The 19705-nt window shown below is 50.9% G+C and overlaps 1 protein-coding gene across 1 annotated transcript in view; it reads right to left on the bottom strand.

Moving 5' to 3' along the window:
* The window catches only part of RAB13 (RAB13, member RAS oncogene family), a 21351-nt gene extending 2475 nt beyond the window's left edge, over nt 1-18876 (bottom strand). Inside the window, exons 1-7 of the mRNA XM_015411728.1 lie at nt 18587-18876; nt 12499-12559; nt 10711-10771; nt 5683-5760; nt 3892-3981; nt 2467-2532; nt 1821-1871 (exon numbers count right to left, since the gene is read on the bottom strand). Of these exons, the coding sequence (XP_015267214.1) occupies nt 1821-1871; nt 2467-2532; nt 3892-3981; nt 5683-5760; nt 10711-10771; nt 12499-12559; nt 18587-18710 (531 nt within the window). The 5' untranslated portion in view covers nt 18711-18876. The remainder of the gene's footprint in view (nt 1-1820; nt 1872-2466; nt 2533-3891; nt 3982-5682; nt 5761-10710; nt 10772-12498; nt 12560-18586) is intronic.
* Nucleotides 18877-19705: the final 829 nt, after the last annotated feature.

The following is a 19705-nucleotide window of genomic DNA, read 5'->3' as shown; positions in this document are numbered from 1 at the left end:
GCCGGTGTTTCCTTGTGCGCCCGATCTCCGTGGAGATCGGGCGTGTGGCTGGTCCGCAGCCACCCCTCTTCCTCCTCTCTCTCAAGAGGGAAGGGAGAGGGGTGGCCGCCAAAGTTCCCTCTAAGCTATGGAGCCCTGTCAGCAAAAATTCTACTTTGTGAGCTATTGGCATTAAAGTTGTGAGCAGGAGATTTGGCTGCTGCATAAATTAGTTTGCTCTGGAGCCATCCTTCCTGAGCTAAGACAAAAATGTATGAGCCAGAGGCTAAAAAACTGTGAGCTGGCTCTCATTAACTCAGCTTAGAGGGAACGCTGGTGGCCACAGGTGTTGGGGCTTGGGGCCGGGGCTTCCCCCAGTGGCCAGCTGGCCACCGGCGGGTAGAAGCCCCCCCAAAAGCGGGGGACCCCTGTCAAACCGGGGGGGGGGGTTTGGCAACCCTAGGTCTGTGCCATGTGAAACAGTACGCTTTCATTTATCACATGCAGCAGCACACCGACGTTGAAGTTTTCAACCCGCATACTGAAAATTCACGAACTTTTAAACGTTTTTACAAGAATTTTGTCGAAGAGGTTCCAGACCTCCATTCTGGCACGTTCTCCCAGGGAAAAAAAACCCCTCTGGTTTTCACTGAAATTACGATCGAACTGTGATCTGTTTGGATGGCTGTGTCGCCCGTGTGATTCCTCTCCTCGTGGCCAGGCCAGATAATTTGCTGCCTGAATCCCTGGTTTCTAATTCTTAAATTTCCCAAAGTGAAGCGGTGCGGTTCAAAACCTAGCGACTCAAGGAGGGACCAGAAGAAAAACGCCGTCCTTTGTAGATCATTTAACTGGACAAAGGGCGCTTTGACTCTTGAGAGCTGATGCCCGGGAATATCTGCTTGGTTTCTAACGTGTTCCTGGATTTGAATCTAGGATCACACACACTACATAACCTACTCTCAATCCACTTTCAATGCACTTTCCAACTGGATTTTACTGTGTGAACTGGCAAAGTCCAATTCGAAAGTGCATTTTTTTTTTATAAATGTTTTATTGGTTTTACCAAAACATAATAAACACATATACCCACATATATACAGACAAAGCAAACAAATAGACAAATAAACCATATATCCCCACACCTAACCCCCCAGCCTACCAACTCTATTAGATTTCAATATCACGTTAACTATATATGGCATACATAAGATAAATTCTCTCAGGTATTTCCAATTGCCATTACAATTTCAGTATCTCTAATTCTTTCCTTACATCCAATAAATTCGAAAGTGCATTGAAAGTGGATTCTTTAGCGTGTGCGATTGCAGACTAGGTGTTTTACGGCAGACCAACGGGGCTGCCCTCTGAAACAAGAATTTTGACACTTACCTGGGAGTAAGACCCGTTGAATACAATGGGACCCTGCATAAATGGGCATGAGGACCAGTGTTCGCTCTAAGCTAAGTTAGTGTGAGCTAGCTCACAGTTTTTTAGCCTCCGGCTCACACATTTTCGCCTTCGCTCAGGAAGGAGGGCTCCAGAGGAAACAAATGTATGCAGCAGCCCAATCACTCACTCACAACTTTAATGCTGGTAGCTCACAAAGTAGAACTTTTGCTCAGAAGACTCCGCAGCTTAGAGGGAGCATTGAGGACTGGTCTGTACTTCTATGCCTTTTGGATCTTGAATCCCACTGCTGAGTTCCAGGGAGGAGTTCACCTTACCCACCAGGGAGAGGGTCAGATCTCGGAATGTATGTCCTCCCCGCCTCCCCCCCCCAGCTCACTGGCTTGGCTGGGCCACCCTTTGAGAACCCTTTCCGATAGACGGCCGCTCACCGATTTCTTGCTCGTTTTCAGAAGGATGTCCCGGGCCAGAGTGTTGAAGGCCTGAGGGAAAAGGAAGGGGGAGGGGAAGAATGATGGTTGGGCTCAGTAAATGATTCTGATGCATTACTTTATCAGCAAATCTTCTTTGCTCCCCCCACAACATCCTTGCGAGGTAGGCCATTATCAGTCAGTAGAGAGAAGAAGAAGAGATTGGATTTATACCCCACCCTTCACTACCCGAAGGAGTCTCAGAGCGGCTTACAAACTCCTTTCCCTCCCCCTCCCCACAACAGACACCCTGTGAGGTGGGTGGGGCTGAGAGAGCTCTGAGAGAACTGCCCTTGAAAGAACAGCTGAGAGAACTTGTGACTGACCCAAGGTCACACCAGCAGCTGTATGTGGAGGAGTGGGTTGTTTTTTAAAAAAAAGCCATTTGAGCTAACAACCATCAGCGCATGGCAAGGAAACCGCATAACTCCATTTCAGTTCCTTCTCTGGATGTGGGAACTCCCTAAATCCAAATAAGCCTTCTGCCGTCTCTGCTTGTGCCTGGTGGCAGCAAGGGCCTGGCCCTGGTCCCAAGGGACAGCCACGGTTCCTTAGGGAGGATCTTCCCCTCGCACACCTCGATGGTTCACACACACCCGTGACTCACCTCTTCCACGTTCAAGCTGGATTTGGCACTCGTCTCGAAGAACCGGATCCCGTGCTCCTTGGACAACTGTTGGGAAAGAAGGGGAGGGCACACACAGAGCCAGAGCTCATCAGTTCTCGGAAGCTAAGCAGGGCCAGCCCGGGTTAGTCCTTGGATGGGAGGACACCAAGGAAGTCCAAGGTTGCTACGCAGAGGCAGGCAAGGGCAAAACACCTCCAGTTATCTCTTCCCCTGACCTGGATAGCCAAGGATAGCCCGATCTCATCAGTTACTGGAAGCTAAGCAGGGTCGGCCCAGTTTAATCCTTGGGTGGGAGGCCACTAGGGAAGTCCAGGGTTGCTACGCAGAGGCAGGCAAGGGCAAAACACCTCTAAGAACATAAGAACATAAGAGAAGCCAATGTTGGATCAGGCCAAAGGCCCATCCAGTCCAACACTCTGTGTCACACAGCGGCCAAAAATACCAGGTGCCAACAGGAGGTCTTATCAGTGGGGCCAGGACACTAGAAGCCCTCCCACTGTTGCCCCCCCCCCCCAAGCACCAAGAAGACAGAGCATCCCTTGCCCCAGACTGAGAGTTCCTATTTATAACTTCTGGCTAATAGCCACTGTTGGACCTCAGCTCCATATATTGGTGCCGTCCATGCTTGTAGCTGCCGCCACCTCCTGTGGCAATGAATTCCATGTGTTAATCCCTCTTTGGGCGAAGAAGGACTTCCTTTTATCTGTTCTAACCCGACTGCTCAGCAATTTCACGGAGTGCCCACCAGAGTTCTTGTATTGTACTGTTTGCCTCTTGCTCTGAAAACCCCATTACGGGGTCACCATAAGTCGGCTGCGACTTGACCGCCCTTTCCTCCACCACCACATCCTAGTTTCAAGAATGAAAATCTGTACTCCCTCTGCTGTTTACATACGGGACGATTGCCCAGTGGCGGAGCCGCTGCTTCACATGCGGAAGGTCCTGAGTTCAATCCCCAGCATCTCCAATGAAATAATCTGCTACCAGGTGATGTGAGAGGCCTTTCCCGAAGACCCAGGAGAGCCACTGCCAGTCCGAGGGGACAAGAGGGACCTCGATGGACCCAAGGGGCTGACTCAGTCTAAAGCAGCCACATGTGTTCACCAATGTTCCCTCTAAGCTGTGGAGTCTTGTGAGCAAAAATTCTACTTTGTGAGCTGCTGGCATTCAGGCTGTGAGCAGGCAATTTGGCTACTGCATGAATTAAGTTTGCTCCGGAGCCCTCCTTCCTGAACTAAGACGAAAATGTGTGAGCCGGAGGCTAAAAAACTGTGAGCTAGCTCACACTAACTCAGCTTAGAGGGAACATTGGTGTTCACGTGTATAGATTGAGCATTTACACCTCGCCCCTCAAAAAAATCCTGTTCTCCCACCCCATATCCTCCCTCGACCGCGTTTCGATACCTTTTCCGCTCGATCCCGGGGCACTTTGCGCTTGGTTTCCATGTCACACTTGTTCCCCAGCAAAAGGCGCTCGACGCCGGCTGAAGCGTTCTGCAAAAGAGGCACAGGCCGCATTGGAAAGGAAGTCCCCATCCGGCCTGGGGTAGCCACATGACCGTCCTTCTCTCTGCACGGGGCACGCGTGGAAGGGGCCAGCAGCGATTCTGTGGATAGCTTTGTGAAATAGTGGAGGCAGCGGGAGGCCACATGGCCACTTGGCCTTTCCCCTTCTCTCCCTACCTCCTGTAGCAAAACAAATGCATTTTCTTGAGTACCCATCAGGTGGGTAGGAGGAAAGGTAACAGAGCGGTGGGGGAACAGGGGCAAACTGGGCTGGATCTCATGACCCCACCCAGTGTTTACAACCAGCTTCTTCCCCCTAAAGTAGGGGTCCCCAACCTTTCTGAGCCTGCGGGCAACTTGGGAATTTTGACGCAGAGTGGTGGGCACAACCACAAAATGGCTGCCACAAGAAGAAGGGGGGGGGAGGAAGTAGGGTTGCCAAGTCTATCTTTGCCGGAAGCGGAGGGCACCCGGCCGGTGTCTTGTGTGCGCGCATGCAAAGCGCACGCACACCACACGCATGTCACCCGGAAGTGACGGGAGGACGCCAGGCACGCTGGGGGCGGGGCCACGGCCATACAAGGGAAAACCATAGAGTTTTCCCTTGTATGGCGGTGGCCCCGTCCCCAGCGTGCCCGGCGTCATGACGTCACTTCCCGTCGGGGTGGAGTTCCCCCTGGGGCCCAATCCGGCGGCACCGGGGAACGGGCCTCTGGGGCGGGGATTTCCCCGCCCCCCCCCCGGGGGGAATTGGGATCCCTAGGAGGAAGGAGATTGGATTTATACCCTGCACTGCACTACCCGAAGGAGTCTCAGAGCGGCTTACAAACTCCTTTCCCTTCCCCTCCCCACAACAGACACCCCGTGAGGCAGGTGGGGCTAAGAGAGCTCTGAGAGAACTGGGACTGGCCCAAGGTCACCCAGCAGGCCTCATATGTTTTAAAGTGGCTTACAATCTCCTTCCCTTCCTCTCCCCACAACAGACACCCTGTGAGGTAGGTGGGGCTGAGAGAGCTCTGAGAGAACTGGGACTGGCCCAAGGTCACCCAGCAGGCCTCATGTGTTTCAAAGTGTCTTACAATCACCTTCCCTTCCCTCCCCACAACAGACACCCTGTGACATAGGTGGGGCTGAGAGAGCTCTCCTGAGGACTGCCCTTGAGAGAACAGCTCTGAGAAAACTTGTGACTGACCCAAGGTCATGCCAGCAGCTGCATGTGGAGGAGTGGGGAAATCAAACCCGGTTCTCCCAGATTTGAGTCCGCGCCCCTAACCACGACACCAAGCTGGTGGAGCCAATGACTAAATGACTGCCACGGGAGGCCGAGCCAGTCACAAAATGTCATATACATAACTCTAATAGTAATTCAACGTTTCAGGCAAAAACGATGCTTAACAGGAGACCTTTTAAATGAACAGTTTTTTAAAAAAAATCTACACAGCCCGCCAGACCTCCCGCGGCCCATCAGAACCCCTGCTAGGCAAAAGCCCCACCAGGCCTGCTTGCATTCTAAACACATTCGGTGGGTGCCAGGAACGGTGTTGGCGGGCACCGTGGCACCCACAGGCAGCCCGCAGGGGACCCCTGCCCTAAACGCGACCATCTTCTTTTAAGCCACCCACTTTTCATGCACAGTTTTCCACCCTCTCCCCTTCATTCCTCCCCCCCCCCCCCCTTTTGCTCGCTTACCTCCTTGATGCTCTTCATCCAGTTCTGGATGTTCTCGAAGGACCTGTCGTCAGTGATGTCGTAGACGAGGATAATCCCCTGAGGAGGAGGCATGCGTTACGGAGGGTGGGGGCGCTCCTTCGAGGGATGGACTCGTTCCTCCCCTCCCCAGACGCCATCCACCCAGATTCCCACTGGAACCCCCCTCATGCCCCACAACCTTTGGGCTGTTCCACTCTTGAGACTACCCCTTTGAGGCGCAGCCGGTATTTCATTGGTGCAAACCCATGAGGAGGAGGAGGAAGAAGATGAGGAGGAGGAGGAAGAAGATGAGGAGGAAGAAGAAGATGAGGAGGAGGAGGAGGAAGAAGAAGATGAGGAGGAGAAGGAGGAAGAAGAAGAAGAGGAGGAGGAGGAGGAGGAAGAAGAGGAGGAGGAGGAAGAAGAAGATGAGGAGGAGAAGGAGGAAGAAGAAGAAGAGGAGGAGGAGGAGGAGGAAGAAGAGGAGGAGGAGGAAGAAGAAGATGAGGAGGAGGAGGGGGGAAGAAGAGGAGGAGGAAGAGGAAGAAGATGAGGAGAAGGAAGAGGAGAAGGAAGAGGAAGAAGAGGAGGAGGAAGAAGACTGGATTTATACCCTGCCCTTCACTCAGAGTCTCAGAGTGGCTTACAATCTCCTTTTGCCTTCCTCTCCCCACAACAGACACCCTGTGAGGTAGGTGGGGCTGAGAGAGCTCTTTCAAGAACTGCTCGTGAAAGAACAGCTCCAAAAGAACTTGTGACTGACCCAAGGCCACACCAGCGGCTTCATGTGGAGGAGTGGGGAACCAAACCCGGTTCTCCCAGATTAGAACCCGCGCTCCTAACCACGACACCAAACTGGCAGAAACTCAAGAGCCAACTGTATTCTGTGCCTTTCAGGATGCTCCTTGTAACATGCGAGCCAACTGGCCTTTAATTCAATGCTTTCCAAAGACTTAGAGCGTTATTGTTTTCTCAATAACTTACTATTAAGATATTCCATTCCTGATGACCTCCTTAGCTCTTCAACAAATAACTCAGATCTCAGAGAATGGGTATTTAAGCATGATGCTCTGTTAGATAGACACTCAATTTTAAAATCACAGTCTGCTACCTGGTTTAAATCATTTAAGAATGATCATTTTAGATCACCTTACCTGGTTAATATAGATAATCATAACCTTAGAGCAGCTTTCACATGTCTGCGCTTTGAATCAATGCCTACGGCCGTATTGGTTAGCCGTTATAGTAGAACACCTAAGGCACAGCGTTTATGTATTTGTGGCTCTCCTGCTATTGAGGATCTCTCCCATTACATTTTTGATTGCCCATTGTATTCCCAACCTAGGTCAAAATTTTTATCTGGTATTTTGTCAGTTCTGAGCTTTTTATTCAGTCCCAGAGAAGATTATATTTTTGCTAGCCGATGCCAATGCCGATGTATGCAACAGAATGGCTTTATTTGCCTTGGCTGCAAGGAAAATACGGGCCAACGCTGTTCCTAGGGGAACTGGCTAATACTGATTTTAGTCGGTATGCTGTGAATGAACTAACTGTTTATAACCTCGGTTTTATGGATTTACAGTGTTTTAGACCGTATTTTATCTTATACAGTTTTCTATGTTTTATTGCATTCTTCTCTGTTTGTGGTTTGTAATGGCCTATGGCTAAATACAATAAAAAACCTTCTCTCTCTCTTGTAACACGCGAAGCACTACCCATCCACAAGCCTGGATGACTTCTGCTTCTATTGAATAAACACGAGCAAGTCCATTATTATGCAACACCACATTATTGTATTGTTATTATGATTGTAAGCAGGGGTCATTTCGTAGAAAAAGAGGTGCAGGAGCTCATTAGCATCACTCATTAGCATAACTCTTTTGCATATGCCACACCCCCTGACATCACCGGGCTTGTACCTGAATAAAACTTGGCCTTAAAGGTGCCACTGGACTGTTTTGGATTGCTAGCTATGGGGGGGGGGGAACGCACAGACCTGCCCTCACAGAGGAGGGAGAGCTTGTACCTGAAGGCGGGCCGGGGGGGAGGGGGCTCTGCAACTTACCTGGCTGCCTCTTGCTCCTCATGGCCCGACTGAGGGCTGCTGGGAGCAGGGGGCAGGGCTCGTTGCATGTGCCTGCCACCTGGGCTCCTTACTGCCGGAGCTCCGCTCCTGTGCGCTCCCACAGGAAATGACCCCTGATTGTAAGCCACCTTGAACCAAGAGGAAAGGTGTGTTCTAATAAATAAATAAGTTTCTAGCCTGGATGGTGCACAGACAAGCCAGTGGAATCAGAGTTGCCAGAAGAAAGCAGAGCGAGATGGCCAGGTGTCAGTGGGTGGAATTACCCAAGCCCTGCCTGTGTCTGAAGAAGAAGAGATTGGATTTATACCTTGCCCTTCACTCGGAGTCTCAGAGCAGTTTACAGTCTCCTTCCCTTCCTTTCCCCACAACAGATAACCCCATGAGGTAGGTGGGGCTGAGAGCTGACTCAGAACTACCCTTGAGAGAACAGCTCTGAAGGAACTTACGACCGACCAAAGGTCACACCAGCAGCTGCATTTGGAGAAGTGGGGAATCAAACCCGGTTCTCCCAGATTAGAGTCCGTGCACTTAACCACTACACCAAACTGGCTCTCAGCCAGTTTGGTGTAGTGGTTAAGTGTGCGGACTCTAATCTGGGAGAACTGGGTTTGATTCCCCACTCCTCCACTTGCACCTGGCTGGATGACCTTGGGCAAGCCGTAGTTCTGATAAGGGCTGTTCTTGAAAAAGAGCAGTTTCTGTCAGAGCTCTCTCAGCCCCACCCACCTCACAGGGTGTCTGGTTGTGGGGAGGGGAAGGGAAAGGAGTTTGTAAGCCACTCTGAGACTCCTTCAGATAGTGAAGGGCGGGGTATAAATCCAATCTCTTCTTCTTCTTCTTCTTCACATACACAATAAACAACTTGCGTATGCCTTTTTGGAGGGGTATCTTCTTTTCAGGGTCAACTTCCTTTGGAGTAAATAGAGTCTCTTTCAGTGCTGTGTTCCTCAAAATGCCTTGAGGAATCAACTGTTATGGGGCAGCCCTATGTGTTACTGCGGTGTCTCCACAGCTACGCGATGCTGAGGGAAATACACTCAGTGCATACTCAGGAGCACTCTCACCAACCTTGGGTCAGTCACAAGTTCTCTTGAAGCTGTTCTCTCAAGGGCAGTCCTCAAGAGAGCTCTCTCAGCCCCACCGACCTCCCAGGGTGTCTGTTGTGGGGAGGGGAAGGGAAAGGAGTTCGTAAGCCACTCTGAGACACCTTTGGGTAGCGAAGGGCGGGGTATAAATCCAATCTCCTCCTCCTCCTCTGCTCTCACATCACCTGTCTTTCACATCACCTACTGCCTGGTCCTTTTAACTGGAGGTGCCGGGGATTGAACCAGGGACCTTCTGCGTGCCAACCAGATACTGTACCACTGAGCCACGGCCCCTCCCCAGGAATGAAGCAGGAATCCAGTGGCACCTTCAAGACTAACCATCTGTATTCCAGGAAGGCAGCTGTGTTGCTCTGCAGTAGGAGAACATCTGAGTCCACAGCATAAGGTTTCGTGCGTCAAAGCTCACCTTGTCAGAATGTATTCTAGCAGAAGCTAGGGTGAGTCAGAGCTGACTTCATCAGATGCAGAAGAGATTGTGTCATCGGTAAAAGTCTGACTCACGAGAGCTAGGAATAAATATTGTTCCATTCCGGGTGCCACCGGAACCCTGTTTTAATTCTGCTGCTACAGACTGATGTGGGTGGAATGATTGTTCTCAGGCTGGGACAGGGGAGTCCCGGGTTCAAATCTGCACGCTGCCACGCAGCTTCCTGGGCTGACCTTAAGCCGATCGCCCTCTCTCAGGATAAAAATGGGGGAAGGGGAAGCCAGAGAGCCCTCCTTGAGGCAGGGTGGGATAAAATGCACAGATGGATGATAAAGGTTTAGGAAATTGTAGGCGGTATGGAGAAAGTGGGCGGACAGGATTTCTTCTTCAGTGGAAAGAATTACGTGGCAGGAGAGTCAGGGCACAGGAGAGAAGGCTGCAGGAGATGTAATGAAATTAATAGAAGATGCTGCCACCAGGTGTGGCGGAGACCTGCTAGTTTAGATGGCATTGAATAATAATAATAAATTATCGTATGGCATTGTGTGCAGAATAGCCAGAAGATCCTAAGTTTGTCTGGCAGTCAGAAGTTCTAGTTCTTTTAGTGTTATGCACCACTAGGTGGTGAGCTAGACTTGTTTGGTGCAGTGGTTAGGTGTAGTGGTTAGGAGCCTGGACTCTAATCTGGGAGGACCGGGTTTGATTCCCCACTCCTCCACATGCAGCTGCTGGTGTGACCTTGGGTCAGTCACAAGTTATTTCCACAGCTGTTCTCTCATGAGCAGTCCTTGAAAGAGCTCTCTCAGCCCCGCCTACCTCACAGGGTGTCCGTTGTGGGGAGGGGAAGGAGATTATAAGCCACTCTGAGACGCCTTCGGGTAGTGATGGGCGGGGTATAAATCCAATCTCTTCTTCTTTTTTGAGGCAAGAGACGTTTCAGAGGTGGCTTGCCACTGTCTGCCTCTGCGTCGTGCCCCTGGTGTTCCTTGGCGGTCACCCATCCAAGTACTAGCCAGGACCGACCCTGCTTAGCTTCTGAGATCTGACAAGATGCTTTGAGATGGGTGTTGACGGACAGAAGCCATGCTAGCTAAGAAAAGCCTGCAGGTTCCAAAGCCGTTTGTAGGTCCAAGGCAGGTTCCAAACACCGTTTGCTTGGAGACACAAAGTAAATGAGAGCTATGGGCTTTCTGCCTCGTTTCTGGCCTTCTGGGAAGTGCATGGCCAGTAGGATGGGAGTCAGGAAGCCAGTCCAGACGGGCCTCGGTGCCGGTCCTACAGACAGGCTGTTCTTCTGACCTTTGCTTTTAGGGGGCTTTCTCAAGGCCCCTCACTGTGAAAGGGAGATCCCTCCCCTCCCGGGAAAGACCCTTGCTCAGAGAACAAGGGGATCGGGGCCAATTGCCTACCATGGCTCCCCTGTAGTACGCGGTGGTGATGGTTTTGAAGCGTTCCTGTCCAGCCGTGTCCCTGCAAGTAAAAAAAACCCAAAGTCACTCAATTCAAGGCCATGAAACGACCTCCCTTCCAATCCCGTTTCTCCTTTCCTCCTCACCCTCAATCCAAATCAGTTTCAGTACCTTTATTAGCAAAAAGCCCAGTAACACCTTTAAGATTAACAAACTTTATTGTCGCATAAGCTTTCGAGGAACACAGCTCTCTTCGTCAGACGCATCTGACGAAGAGAGCTGTGTTTCCCGAAAGCTTATGCGGCAATAAAGTTTGTTAGCCTTAAAGGTGCTACTGGGCTTTTTACTGTTTTTCAGCAACGGACCAACACGGCTAACTCCTCCGGATCTAGGTCCTTTATTGGCGTACATAAAAACATACAGCAAAGAAAACAGATTGAAATGCTACCTCAGATTTGAAATGCAATAAAAGGTCACCCTGCAAGAAATTTAATCTTATGCTCCCTAATCATCGTAGTAAAACGTCCAGTAGCACTTTTAAGACTAACAAACTTTATTGTAGCATAGGCTTCTGAGAAACACGGCTCTCTTCATCAGATGCATGGTGGGTATGAAGAAACTGGAAAGAGATCTATAGGTGGGTAAGGGGAGGGGGGGGAGAGGATGCAGAAAGGGCCACGTAAATGCACAGCAGTTGCAAATGTCATGGAAAAGGTAGAATGTGCAACCCAGGCTGGGTGTGACCCCTTCTTGCTATTGATGACTCTGAATGGAATACCTGAAAGGCAGTTACTTCTGGTAATGAGATAACCATCCAAAGTCTCATTACCAGAAGTAACTACCTTTCAGGTATCCCATTCAGATTCATCGACAGAAGGAAGGGCTCACACCCAGCCTGGGTTGCGGGCATTCTACCTTTTCCATGACTTTTGCAACTGCTTTGCATTTACATGGCACTCTCTGCATCCTCTCCCCCCTCCCCTTACCCACCTGTACATCTCTGGCCAGTCACTTCATACCCTCCATGCATCTGACCAAGAGAGCTGTGTTTCTCGGAAGCTTATGCTGCAATAAAATTTGTCAGTGGCTCAAGTGGTTAAGACGCTGAACTGCAGGCTGTGGAAGGTCGGTAGTTCAGCAGTTCAAGACCCGAGTTGCCGCATGACGGAGTACACTCCCGTCTCTAGTTCCAGCTCCTGCCAACCTAGCAGTTCAAAAGCAAGAAATTGCAAGTACATAAATAGGTACCACTTCGGTGGGAAGGTTACAGCGTTCCGTGAGCCTTGGTGTTTGGTCATGCCGGCCACATGACCACGGACAGCGCTGGCTCTTCGGCTTTGAAACGGAGTTGAGCACCGCAACCCTAGAGTCGGATTCGACTGGCTTTCGAGCAAGGGAACCTTTACCTTTTTAAAAGTGCTACTGGGCTTTTTACTATTCTGCAGCAACAGGCTAACGCGGATAACTCCTGTGGATCTAACCATCATAGCAACTGAAAGATACCTTGCTACAGAGTATATAATATGGGGACATCGGTCGGATAATAGAAAAACTAGCCTCTCTTCAGATAGTCCAGAAAGACTAAACAAGAGGGGACTGGTTATGGAGTCCCACACTTTTTCCATTAAAACCCCATTCCTCCTTTCCTCCTCACCCTCAACCCCAATCAATACCACAGTGCTCAGGTTCAACTGAATATCTCACCCCCACCCCCGCTGTTAAAAGTCAAATGGCAAGCTCCTTGGGGCAGAGACCTTTGCTTTCGACCACCCCCACCCCGGCACTTACCAAACCTGCAGTTTGATCCTCTTGCCCTCTATCTCCACCGTCCGGATTTTGAAATCGATCCCTGGATGGGAAAAGGAGGTGTCAGAGGCTGCGTGTAGGGGGGAGGGGTCACGCCTTTTGCTCCTGCTTAATTCACCAGGTTCCAATGTGCACACACCCGAGTCAATGCTCCACCCCACACACAATAAAAGCAGGTATTCAATAGAAAGGGGGGGGAGAGAGCAGTGGTTCTCTCCGTCTTTGGCCAGCCGCAACCTTTCCCCAGCTATTGCAATCCGCTCAGGACAATCCCAGAACCATGGGGTTTTCAAGACGACAGATGAGCAGAGGAAGGGGAGGGAGATTGTAAGATGCTCAGGGAGTCCGATCAGACAGCTCTTTAGATCCGCGCGAGGCACGATTGCCTCACGGATCTAAAGGTAATGTGCAGACACAAACATCTGGGAAATGTCCCTTTTCCGTGGGCATCCAGTGGCCCACCCGGTCCAACACTCTTGTGTCACACACTGGCCAAAACCCGGGGGCCACCAGGAGGTCCACCAGCGGGGCCAGAACTCCAGAAGCCCTTCCACAGTTGCTCCCCCCAAGCACCAAGAAGACAGACAGAGTGTTCCATCTAGACCTTGAGGCTAAGAGCCACTCATGGACCCCTGCTCCATATAAGAACAGAAGAGAAGCCATGTCGGATCAGGAGGACAGTGGCCCACCCAGTCCAACACTCTTGTGTCACACAGTGGCCAAAACCTGGGGGCCAGAACTCCAGAAGCCCTCCCAATGTTGCCCCCCCAAGCACCAAGAAGACAGAGCATCACTGCCTCAGACATAAGAACATAAGAGAAGCCATGTTGGATCAGGCCCGTGGCCCATCCAGTCCAACACTCTGTGTCACACAGTGGCCAAAACCCAAGGGCCATTGGGAGGTCCACCAGTGGGGCCAGAACTCCAGAAGCCCTCCCAATGTTGCCCCCACAAGCACCAAGAACACAGAGCATCACTGCCCCAGATAGTGTGTTCCCTCTATACCTTCCGGCTAAGAGCCACTCATGGGCCTCTGCTCCATATGTTGACCCAGTCCCCTCTTGGAGCTGCCTATGCTTGTAGCCGCCAACACTTCCTGAAGCAGTGAATTCTATGTGCTAATTACTCTTTGGGTGAACAGTGCCTTCAAAGGAACATACAGACTTTTGGTGGCAGGAGTGAGGCTTCAGCCGAGTCACTGGACCAAAGCAGGGACTCGGGTCCACTCCCAGCCATCAGTATTTATTCATGTATAGTCCTCCTTTCTTTCTGAGACTCAGGGCGGATTGAAGGATATAAAGCAGCACAATCAGATCGCACGAGGCAAGCAATGAATGATGCAATGGGACTAGGATTACAGGAGCAGAGAACAATGCAGACAACAAAGTATTTTACAGAAAGTGGATTACGAGGTACAGGACGGGTAGATTATGCATGGGAAAGAGCGGGTAGAGAAAGAGGTACTTTTCTCCCTTTCTCACAATACAAGAACTCGTGGACACTCCATGAAATTGCTGAGCGGTTGGGTTAGAACAGATAAAAGGAAGTACTTCTTCACCCAAAGAGTGATTAATGCATGGAATTCACGGCCACAGGAGGTGGTGGCAGCTACAAGCATGGACGGCTTCAAAAGGGAATTAGATAGGCATATGGAGCAGTGGTCCATCAGTGGCTATTAGCCACAAGGTATAGATAGGGGCTCTGGGGCAAGTGATGCTCTGTCTTCTTGGTGCTTGGGGGGGGGGGGTCAACAGTAGGAGGGCTTCTAATGTCCTGGCCCCACTGGTGGACCTCCTGATGGCACTGGTATTTCTGGCCACTGTGTGATACAGAGTGTTGGACTGGATGGGCCTTTGACCTGATCCAACATTGGCATCTCTTATGTTCTTATGTAGAAGCAAATGATATATCACTGTAGACTTTAATCCTGCAAGAAGAAGAAGAAGATATTGGATTTATACCCCACCCTTCACCTGGAGTCTCAGAGCAGCTTACAATCTCCTTTCCCTTCCCCTCCCCACAACAGGCACCCTGTGAGGTAGGTGGAGCTGAGAGAGCTCTCTTGAGGACTGCCCTTGAGAGAACAGCTCTGAGAGAACTTGTGACTGACCCAAGGTCACGCCAGCAGCTGCATGTAGAGGAGTGGAGAATCAAACCCGGTTCTCCCAGATTAGAGTCCGTGCCCCTAACCACAACACCACACTGGTAGAGCCAATGATTAAATGACTGCCACGGGAGGCCGAGCCCGTCACAAAATGTCATATACACAACTCTAATAGTAATACTTCAACATTTCAGGCAGAAACTATGCTTAACAGGAGACTTTTTAAATGAACAATTAAAAAAAAAAATCTACACAGCCCGTCAGATCTCCAGCGGCCAATCAGAACTTCGTGAGAGCTCTCTTGAGGACTGCCCTTGAGGGAACAGCTCTGAGAAAACTTGTGACTGACCCAAGGTCACACCAGCAGCTGCGCGTGGAGGAGTGGGGAATCAAACCCAGTTCTCCCGGGTTAGAGTCCGCGCACTTAACCACGACACCAAACTGAAAGGTGCTCTCCTGGGCTGTTCCATCCTACAACAGGGTTCCTTGAAAACGCTCCCTTGAGCATCACCTCTTGGTCCCGTGCTGACACAAACCAAGGCCCTGCAGCCAACAGGGGTTTGGTTTGGACCTGGCTGGGTGCGCTGAGGCAGAGATGGGCCTATTGTTTGTTTTTTTGTTTTGGGCCTGGGATGTCAAAAATACCTTGAACCGGCCCTGCCTGTCCCCAGTTGCGTTACGGATTAATTAATCCCATTTTAGCAACCCTGACGATGTACCCCCGGTCTACTCAGCAAGCCGATTTCCCAGAACCTCCTCCGCCTCCCACTCTGCATCTAGGCACGGCACGCCTAGGATACATGTTCCTAAAATTCCCACGGGATGTTTTCTTTTCTAACATCTGGCGGTTCTGACATTTGGATTTTCGGACTCGGCTCAGGGTAGTGTTCCCTCTAAGACGAGTCAGTGCGAGCTGGCTCACACAGTCTTTTAGCCTCCGGCTCACAGGTTTTTGTCTCCGCTCAGGAAGGACGGCTCCAGAGCAAACTAATTTATGGAACAGGCAAATGGCTCGCTCACGACTTTCATGCCAGGAGCTCACAAAGTAGGATTTTTGCTCACAAGACTCCACAGTTTAGAGGGAGCATTGGTTCGGGGACGGAGCCCCGATTCCTTGTCTCGGGCTGGGAGTTCTCATCCGACAGGGTGGGCCGATGGCTCTCAGAGGCAGCAGGCCATTACAGCGAAAGGGGAGATCCCAGGGCTGCCAGCTCCAGATTGGGAAATACCAGGCGATTTGGGGGCGGAGTCTGGAGAGGGCGGGGTTTGGAGAGGACGGGGACCTCAGCAAGGGTATATTTACATAGAACCCACCCTCCAGGGCAGTCATTTTCTCCAGGGGAACTGATCTCTTTCATCTGGAGATCCGTTGTCATTCCAGGAGATCTCCAGGTCCCACCTGGAGGCTGGCAACCCTAGAAAATCCATGTCTGGAAGTCGTGTGCTTCTGAACACCAATCAATGGGGGGCGCTACCGTACTGGAGGGAGGGTGACCTTAGCTCCATGCCCAGCTTTTGGGCTTCCCAAAAGCATCCTGCTATTTGCTATTGGGAATCAGACGCTCTCACTCACCAAAGCAATTCTTAGGCACCCCACCTTTGAGGACTAACGACAGAGCCTCCATATTCCGAGGCAGTGTACCTCCAAATGCCATGGAAGAGACAATAGGGGTCTCTGGAAGGTACTGAAGGTCGGACCAGGACCAACGGGTTGAAATTAAATCAAAAGAGTTTTCAGCTAAACAGTAGGAAGAACTTCCTGACGGTTCGAGCGGTTCCTCGGTGGAACAGGCTTTCTCGGGAGGTGGTGGGCTCTCCTCCTTGGGAGGTTTTCAGACAGGGGCTTGATGGCCATCTGACAGCAGTGCTGATTTGGTGAACAGATCGTGAGAAGGAGGGCAGGAAGGGTCGCCTCAGTGCTTAGTTCTTCTGGCCCTTTCTTACACGCCCAGGGAATTGCTGATCACCTCTTTAGGGTCAGGAAGCAATTTTTCTCCAGGCCAGTTTAGCCAGGGATCATGGAAGTTATTTTTGCTCTCTTCTGGGCATGGAGTAGGGGTCACTGGGGGTCGGGGGGGGGAGGTATTGGTGAATTTCCTGCATTGTGCAGGGGGTGGACTAGATGACCCTGGGGGACCCCCCCTTCCAACTCTATGATTCAACGTTCCCAAGTTTTTAGGAGACTTTATAAATGGCTTCACATTCCAAACACTTCAAAAATATGCAGACTCATAATTTTAAGAAACAGTGTTGATGTGTGTGTGTGTGTGTGTATCTCTATGTACACCTCTATGTATACCTATCTATAAAAATATATGAAGCTGCCTTATACTGAATCAGACCTTTGGCCCACTGAGGTCAGTATTGTCTACTCAGACTGGCAGCTGATCTCCAGGGTCTCAGGCCTTTCACATGGCCTACTATCTGAACTTTTTAACTGGAGATGCCAGGGATTGAACCGGGGACCTTCTGCACGCCAAGCAGAGGCTCTACCACTGAGCCACAGCCCCTACTCAGACTGGCAGCAGCGCTCCAGGGTCCTTGGCGGACGTGTTTGACATCATCTACTCTCTAGTCCAGTGGTGGCGAACCTATGGCACGGGTGCCAGAGGTGGCACTCAGAGCCCTCTCTGTGGGCACGTGTGCCATCGCCCCAGCCAGGCCCAGACCATCATTAAAGTGTCGAATTCTCCGCCAAATAATTTTAAGTAATGAAAGCATTGCTTTCATTACTTTGTTTGGATCCTCTTAAGTTAATGTATAAGTTGTTTTTTCTAAAGCAAAAGCTCAGTATTCAGGTTAAATTGCCGTGTTGGCACTTTGCGATAAGTGAGTGGGTTTCGGGTCGCAGTTTGGGCACTCGGTCTCTAAAAGGTTCGCCATCACTGCTCTAGTCCTTTTAACTGGAGATGCTACCAGGGATTGAACCTGGGACCTTCTGCATGCCAAGCGGAGGCTCTTCCCCTGAGCCACAGCCCCTATTCCAACTGGCATTGGCTCTCCAGGATTCCCGGATGAGATCTGTCACATCACCCCAATGCTCCCTCTAAGCCGTGGAGTCTCGTGAGCAAAAGTTCTACTTTGTGAGCTACTGGCGGTAAAGTTGCGGAACAAAGCTAGAGTCCGGTGGGGCACCTTTAAGACCAACAAAGGTTTATTCAAGGTATGCGCTTTCGTGTGCCAGGCACACTTTTTCAGTGAAGTGGTGTGCGAGCGATTTGACCACTGCCTAAATTAGTGTGCTCTGGACTCGCAATGTTCCCTCTAAGCAAAAAATTCTACTTGGTGAGCTGCTGGCATTAAAGTTGTGAGCGAGCGATTTGGCTACTGCCTAAATTAGTTTGCCCTGGAGCCGTCCTTCCTGAGCGAAGACAGAAATGTGTGAGCTGGAGGCTAAAAGACTGTGAGCTGGCTCACACTAACTCGGCTTCGAGGGAACACTGCTCTGGAGCCGTCCTTCCTGAGCTAAGACAAAAAGGTATGAGCCAGAGGCTAAAAAAACCCGTGAGCTGGCTCACACTAACTCAGCTTGGAGGGAACACTGCATTTGGGATTGCTTCCCTTACTTTGTTTGGATCCCCTTAAGTTAATGTACGAGTTGTTTTTTCTAAAGTAAAACCTCAGTATTCGGGTTAAATTGCCGTGTTGGCACTTTGCGATAAATAAGTGGGTTTTGGGTCGCAGTTTGGGCACTCGGTCTCTAAAAGGTTCGCCATCACTGCTCTAGTCCTTTTAACTGGAGATGCTACTGAACCTGGGACTGAACCTGGGACCTTCGGCATGCCAAGCAGACGCTCCACCGCTGAGCCAGGGCCCCTCTCGGAGACCCCCTCTTCGCGAGCAGACTAGGAACAGATTCCCAAAGTGGGTGGCTGTCTGCTTAGCCGGCCGGAGGCTGGAAAGGGAGGGCAGAGAAGGGGGTCGACCCTAGGAGATCCTTCCCGAGGGATGCCCACCCACACTCACCGATGGTGCTGATGTACGTGCCGCTGAAGTTATCCTCGGCGAAGCGGATGATCAGGCAAGTCTTGCCCACGCCACTGTCCCCGATCAGCAGGAGTTTGAAGAGGTGGTCGTAAGATTTGGCCATGTCCCTGGTTCTGCCTGGCGGGGGTGTGCGTGGGTGGTGGTGTCCCTTTTATTTTTGCTTCCCGGGACAGGGGGAGGGGGGGAATAGGGAATCCGGAGAGATAAAGTTAAGAGAGTTGGAGAGCTGGCTCCTCCCCGCAGCACCAACCCTTTCCTCCTCTTCCTCCTTCTCTCCGGCCAGACAGACCACTCCCTCCTGCCCTTTTTCTTTTCCTTTCTGGTTGTTCCTTTTCGCTGGAAGGCAACAACGGGGAAAAAAGAGCCATTCCCCTCGGACAGGGAGGGGTTAACCGCAGAGCCGAACTGCAACGCCAGGGTTGGTGGCTCGGCCCCCCGAAAGGAAACTTGGTGTTCATTCATTCGGAAGGAGATCTTGGGCTGGAAGAGAAAGGGAGAGGAAAGCTGAGACGCAGAATAAAACTTTTGTTGGTCTTAAAGGTGCCACTGGACTCAGGCTTCGTTCTAGTGTTTCCAGGGCTGCTGCTGCTTCTTTTTTTTAAGAAAAAGAGGTGCCTGAAATGACGTTTTCAGTCTGTATACTGCCGGTGTTCCCTCTAAGCTGAGTTAGTGTGAGCCAGCTCACAGTTTTTCAGCCTCCGGCTCACACCTTTTTGCCTTCGCTCAGGGAGGATGGCTCCAGGGCAAACGAATTCATGCAGTAGCCCAATCGCTCGCTCACAAACTTTAAGGCCAGGAGCTCACAAAGTAGAATTTTTGCTCACAAGACTCCATGGCTTAGGATTGCTGAAAACTGAAAACTCACCGATGGAGGATTGCTAAAAACTCACCGATGGTTAAACGTTTTCAAAAGAAGTTTGTCAAAGAGGTGCTGGTTCCACTGCGTTCCCCCAGAGAAAAAGCCCTGGCTGTTTCACAACAACAGGGCTACCCACATGAATATAGACACAAGAAGGGTTTAGTTTGAGCCCTGGAATGCCAGCACAGCGTGTGCACAGAAGCCTAGCAGTGCACTAAACTGGATTCCAACAACAACAA

This window comes from Gekko japonicus, unplaced genomic scaffold, assembly GCF_001447785.1.
Source record: "Gekko japonicus isolate JY-2015 unplaced genomic scaffold, Gekko_japonicus_V1.1 scaffold175, whole genome shotgun sequence".
NCBI classification, from domain to species: domain Eukaryota; kingdom Metazoa; phylum Chordata; class Lepidosauria; order Squamata; family Gekkonidae; genus Gekko; species Gekko japonicus.
The sequence above is the reverse complement of the archived record's forward strand: the minus strand, read 5'-3'. Positions and strand labels throughout refer to the sequence as shown.